Raw genomic sequence first — 6,781 nt, 5'->3', positions numbered from 1 at the left:
GTGAAGTTTGTACAATAACATCATTATTCCAATTTTGGAAATACACTGATCCAAAAGCAATTAATACAAAAATATGAAATGACACGATTCCTGTCAAAAATACAGAGTTTTATTGAGTTTGTGTTAATTTTTCTTAACAAATATTTCATAGTATTCTGACCACAATACCAGATACACTAGCTCAATCATAAGCTTTAAGCTTAACATCTTTTTTTTTCTCCTGGAAGTTGAAACTGCATCAACATTTAAAACACCAAAGTTATTAATCATAAGAAAAATTAAAAATATTTGATCATTATTATCAACTTAAAGAGCTCCTGACAATGATGAAGTATTTCAAATGTTAAGATGAATTCATAAATTACAAAATATTTTTAATTACTGAAAGAGGATTATACAAAAGAATCAACAGCCATCATATCCAGCTTCTTCAATAACAATATACATGTATAGATGTGTGCCACATTTGAAGCAATAAATACCTAGGATCCAGGTGTTGGTTTTAGTAGGATAGCATTTCTTAAGGATAATCTTGGAATGCTTCAAACTTATTATATTTGAAGTTACCAGTTTTTACAGTATACTGCACAGATTTGTGTTAAAATCTTTGATAGTCACTCAGAAATGAGGAAAACATATTGGAGGGCCACTTATATTAATGGAGTCATGGGTCCTGATTGGGGCAAATACAGCACATCATTTCATATTAAAATCATAATGAATTTCATCCAACAAAACAATAATTTTATTACAATTAAAATTTTGAGGTATTTCTAAATTTCCATTGATTGAAAGCAGATGTTCCATTGATTGAGAGCAGATATTGAAAGCAGATTTTTTCTGCTAATTTTTACAACACTATTTTATGCATGCATCTCTTAAACTAATAAGCAAGCAATGATTTTTTTTGTATTCAAATAACAGACTTGTATACATACAGTCATGTACAGCACCTGCATCTCAACAGACAATCAATTATGTTCAAAAGCGTTTTACATACATCATGCCATCTATAAATTGCGGCTATTTCAGAAAATATCTGTCCACGAGACGAGGAGGTGAGTGATCATGAACAGATAACCAATCAGACTGCAATATACAGTGTAACCTTTGAGAACTGGCGACTTGTTTAATCCAGAACCATGTTTATTCCTCCTTAATTACAGTTATTAAAACCTGTGTAGTCTGGAAATATGCTAGCCTTGATGGCATCCGGTTCATACAAGTTACACTGTATTTACATTAGGTATGAAGTAATTAACTAAGCATTAGTCTGGCCCTGACACTAGACTAAGCTGACGGAGCCTGTTGTAAGTAATCCAGGTTTCCTTTGACCCTAACACCAGCATGAGACATTCTGACAGATAGATTTATATGTAGTGTGGGCCTAAACCAAACGATAATCTCTCAAAATGACCTTATTTTGGTGTCAGAGAATATTTGGAATAACCTTTCTGTAGCACCTGTCTGTATGGATGAATCTATTCTTTAAATACAGTTTCCTCCTGCTGGACATATATTTCACAGTTAATAACCCAGACGAAACCTTGTATACAAAAGCGCCTTGTCACACTGGTCACACGAATGAATAGAAAATTATCACAAGCATTTCACCACTCACTTAGGAATGAGATATGTGTTCCTTGCAGCATACATTAGGCATAATTTGTATCTATTATTATAGTAGAAATATTTTCCTTATTAAATTACATAAAGTCATATCACAATCACAAATACATATGATGGCAGCTATGATGAAACCTGAGAAAACATGTGTTGATATCAGCTCAGAAATTCATTGTACCGGTACACACATCATTTTCTTTGAGCATCAATAGACAAAATCTAATCCATTCACCTCAAGACACATTTGAGTTCTTCTACTTCTAAGACTGGACCAGTCTATATTGAAATCACAGGGGTGAATAAGTTAACATGACACTTTGATGCTTCAATATTATTTGTAACCCACCTGAGTTTGATAACGTTTTGTTATTTTACAACCCTGGTATCACAAATGGTGGACAGCAAACCTCGCATAGAATTCTAAACAGAAGATGTTTGTTACACATTTTGAGCTGCCTTTTCTTGTATGGAATTATTTCCCTTGGTTTTGTTTGTGTGACCAGTCGCTGTTGAAACAGAGGATGCTGTTACTGCAGATATAACTTTGTCAGTGGTGACACTTTCCGCGGCTACTTCTGACGAAACGACCTTATCCATGGTGATCTTGCTGAGCAGCATTAATATCAGAACTGCAGGGATGTGTATTAGTGTGAAACGAAAGAGTTTGCGTGAGGAGTTACTGTCACCTTTTTGGTAGAATCGAAGAGCGAGGTACGACATGTAAAGATTAAACGGCAGTGAGTCTACGGCGAACGTCCAGGAAGTCACGCCCATGATTGGTGCCAGGGTACAAAGTCCTATCATCGCCACGGAGTACCGTAGGGCAACACGTTTACAAAGAGCCGGGTTTATCACAGACATCATTCTGTAGCCTCCGCGGGAATAATCTGGCCTCAGATTCCAACTCAGGGCGTTAAAGTGGGGGAACTGCCAGGCAAACAGGATAGCTCCTAGTAGCCATGCACCTGCAAGAAAATTTGATCATGATTTGATGAGAAGTTATTTATTACATAAGCACAGCGTTGACATCATTATATAAAGGACAACAGTAAATTTTTTCTTTTTTTCCTTTCAAAACTTCTTACTTATTTCGCCTTATTTACAGCATGCATACTCAGATAACTCTTTTACTCTTTTTAATTTACTAGGTTTACCACAGTTTATTGTATCATATTTTTTTGGCTGATTATAAGTTGCAAAAGACTTTTTTTTTTTTTTTTAACATTTTTTTCAGTTTTTGTACATGTAAACAGGATCGATATCAAGATATTAATAAACTTAACTATTGGCAGATGTCGAACACCATCATTTTATTATTGAGATATATATCATGTCGCCATGAGAAAGATTCAGAAATGTATTGTGTCTTACCTGGCTCTAGACCTCCTGTGTACATGCTGCCCAGCCCATCATTGGGGGTATTGCCCCCACTATCGATCCTACCCAAGTATTAGCGGTGCTCGTCCTCTTCATGGGTGTGTAGACCATGGTGTAGAGGCCGAGGTTGAAGGCACCCAGGGCGGTGGTTATAGGGTTGGTGAACATGGCAAGGATCACCAAGCCCAGACCACCAGATACGCCCGCGAATGTGACTGCATGCAGGGGACTGTAATGATAAAGTTATCAGGTAGGTTATCAAGTCAGATATATATCAGTCATTTCACTTTTAGAAAGTCTAAAATTAGAAATAACCTGACTATGAAAACAATTTAGATGTCATTCATATTAGGGTGACTCATAGTTAAAACGAACCTCTAGGGACCGACGGAATAATTTTGTAAGAAACATACATTTGTAGTTTGTCACACATATAACACATATCTTATACAAACATTGATGGGGAATGAAAATTACTACGTTATAACAATGATTTACGCTGAAAGTGTTTATTATAAACATGTTTTACTGAATGAACTCAATCACCCCTGAAATTCTATAATGGACTGGCCTAGTCTTTGATTTAGATGAGTCTAAATGTGTCTTTAGGGGTGAATGAGTACATCTTCAGTAATGGGACTAATTCACGTACCATGTGATACCCTTTAACGTTTGTGCAGGACAAGTATCTTCAGTGGTAATGGAACTTAACTTTTTGTAATCTTCCTGCTGAAATAACATTAATCCGCGATAACGTCATCTGACGTCTTTCCATCACCAATAAAACAATAGTCCCTCACAAATGTTATCGGGTATCACGTGGTACATGAATTAGTCCCAATAATCTAGCTTACAGTATTTTGTCTATTAGTCCATTTCACTTGATATTTTCCAGGATACCTTTTAGATATACATACCTTAAGTGGCCTTGTACTAGAACTCTATTCTTTGTCCTGTTCATTTGAGAATCAAAAGGAACTTCTAGAAACTGTAAATAAAATTATATACAGTGTATAGTTTATTAGTATATTTCATTTTACTAAAATATCATCATTATTTATATTGAAAGTAATAAAATTTATCTTTGGCCTATGAAGCTATCTAATCCTTGATATTTACAATATTTTTATATAAATGCCTCAATGGAAACAGACTGAATTAAGTTTGAATATGCTGTACACATGTATTATGATTTATGAACTTTATTTATGATCTATCAGATAATTTTGGTATATTCCTTAACTAGTACCAGGGTACATAATGTATATGCTGACGTTCACTTTTTCTGAATGATAAAACTTCAGACACTGGACATTATGAACTTGATTAGATATTTTTTTCAGACAATTGGAATTGGTAAATTGCATATAACATTCATCATTTTCTATTGCCATAGCTAAGAAAAGCCAAAGTTTCAGTAAAAAAACCTTCAATTTACTACCACCACTTAAAAAACTTCCTAGTGAAATGTGTAACTTGGATATGGGGGGGAGGGGCTTTAAAATATATATTATTATAACAAAAATATTGTATTCCCACCTGAACTCAAACCTGTGACCCCAGACTTACTGGTCCTCTGCTCTACCGACTAAGCTAAAGAGAAATTCCCTTTAGTATATGAAGCTATAAGGTAATTGTATCACTCTTTACAATTAAAACCTTCTACATTATCATATCTACCTGATTGATAGAGTTTGCTGAACATGATGTAAGAGCTGTTCCTAGGGACACCATAGTAAAAGTCAGAGGATCGAAAGCTGCTGGGCCCATCCCATAACCGGCCATTGCCGTGAGCACAACTAGACCTGGCAATGAAAGTAATCAGAAATCAGTTGTAATACACGTATGTGCAACACACCTGTTATGCTTATAATAAAAGAACACAACAAAGATGCTCTGAAATAAATAATTTGTGTATTATAAATAAGACAATAGTGGTTTATCAGATGTCTTAAGCATTTTTAGGTTTAACACTTCATGTTTGTCCTTAATTGTTCTTTTTTGCATACAAATTTTAGAAAGACAAGTGATCTGCTTCATTGTTAATTTGGAATGAAATTAAAAAAAGTTGTAGCATACTGTATCATACATTTAACATTTAAATTTTTGCTATGGGATATATCTTACCAGTCAATCTTATCTTTGAAAGCCTTTTGTAGTAGTCAGGCAGTTTAGATATGTCAAGTTTTTGTTCCTTCCAATTGAAGTCATCCACTGACTGACGCTGTAGTCCTGGACTGGTCAGCTGTCGCTCTTCCTGAAGTGTGTCAACAGACACGCGATCCTGTTGGATAAGCTGTGCGACAATGGCTCGTGACGTGTATTTAATGCCAGTACTTGACTTCGGAAAAAAGAACTCTCGATGTCTTTCTGCATTTTTCTTGTGTACGTGGATCAAGGAAGATGCAGGTTTATTAAAAATGATGAAGCCTTCCTTGCCTTGTTTTATTAGAAAATCATGTTCCTTACTATTCAGTTGCGTAGGTTTCGAATTTTCTGGTGGAGGCCATTTGATTGGCTTTCCATTTGTAAATTCACAATCACTTTCATCACTCTCTGCCTCTGCAGTTGCTGGTTTCGATGAATATTGCTGGAATAAAAAAATATCCACATTCATATAATTTTAGGACCTCATTTATGGAACACTCAGTGCAAACCATGTTTACTGATACTTACTTCACTTTCTATCTTTTCAAATTAAACTTTATGTAGTACAGTACTATATATATTTCAAGGGATTGCATTTACATGTACTGTATGTCTTGATTTTATTAACTTTAAACTATACAATGTACATACTTGATGGGATTGTTTTTATACATTTACTTGATAAACGACATGTAGTGTTTTGGTATATTTACTTATTCTAATTAAGTGCTATAGTTAATTGTTTAATTTATATTTACTTTTTCTACCTGATTTACATTTAGGCATATTTGCATCCTCGATACTCCAGGGGTTTCTAATGTTACAGGAGTTACTGACATCATCACCACCCCTGGAGGCTGGACCATCTCATAGTAAAAGTGGGGGAAACTCATGAGAAAAAATCTGAACCAATCAAATTACAGGCCTCCAAAGATTTCCTTTGAAGACTACAGAGAGAGTGACACCAAGCTTAAAAGCCACATAGTCAACCACATTGAACCGTAATATGGTTCTTTTTATGTATATCAAAGGACTAAATTACCTGCCCCCCTGTTTTACTATGAGATAGTGGTCAGTGGATTCTACCATAGAAAATGATTTTTGATTTTACTTTGAAATTTATTTTGGCCTTTTATTTCGGGAATTATTAATATACTAGCTTTTAATAACCGTTTTCCTCATTAGGATATAACGTGAGCTGGTCAGTTATAGTAACCCCTGGAGTATCAATGATGGCCTATTTGATGATAATTCATCTAGGACTAGTGTGATTAAGCTACTCTATGTGCTATAGTCTATTTACTTACTCTAGCTGATATACTTGATGAAAATACATTCATACGATTAAAACAAATCCGACAAGTTCTCCCCGTCACTGGTAACCAAGTGTGGGCCATCGTCCCACTGGTCAACTCCCATTGGGGGCGTTCTCCATTATTGATCTGTCAATGTGTTTTCCAATAATTTCATTATCTTCTAATACAGCAGTTGTTTAAGTAGACAACGTCCATTTGATGTCCATATCGCAGTGAAGCGTCTCTTCTTGAGCAGTGGAGATTATACAAGCAAAGTACACACGAAGGACATGTTTTGAAAAAGTCAACGTTTGGATCACGCTTGAGAGTTTCGT

The 6,781-nt window shown here is 35.1% G+C and overlaps 1 protein-coding gene across 1 annotated transcript; it reads right to left on the bottom strand.

Moving 5' to 3' along the window:
• Positions 1-87: 87 nt before the first annotated feature.
• LOC138323990 (protoheme IX farnesyltransferase, mitochondrial-like) lies at positions 88-6,763 on the bottom strand. The gene is given in 7 exon segments (XM_069268958.1): positions 88-2,591; positions 2,998-3,016; positions 3,019-3,232; positions 3,921-3,991; positions 4,684-4,808; positions 5,131-5,593; positions 6,459-6,763. Coding segments are annotated over 7 exon segments (1,509 nt in total). The 5' UTR covers positions 6,549-6,763; the 3' UTR covers positions 88-2,064.
• Between the last annotated feature and the right edge of the window lie 18 nt (positions 6,764-6,781).

The sequence above is a fragment of the Argopecten irradians genome, chromosome 5 (assembly GCF_041381155.1).
Source record: "Argopecten irradians isolate NY chromosome 5, Ai_NY, whole genome shotgun sequence".
Taxonomy (NCBI): domain Eukaryota; kingdom Metazoa; phylum Mollusca; class Bivalvia; order Pectinida; family Pectinidae; genus Argopecten; species Argopecten irradians.
Note: the sequence above shows the minus strand (reverse complement) of the source record. Positions and strands in the feature narration are given on the sequence as shown.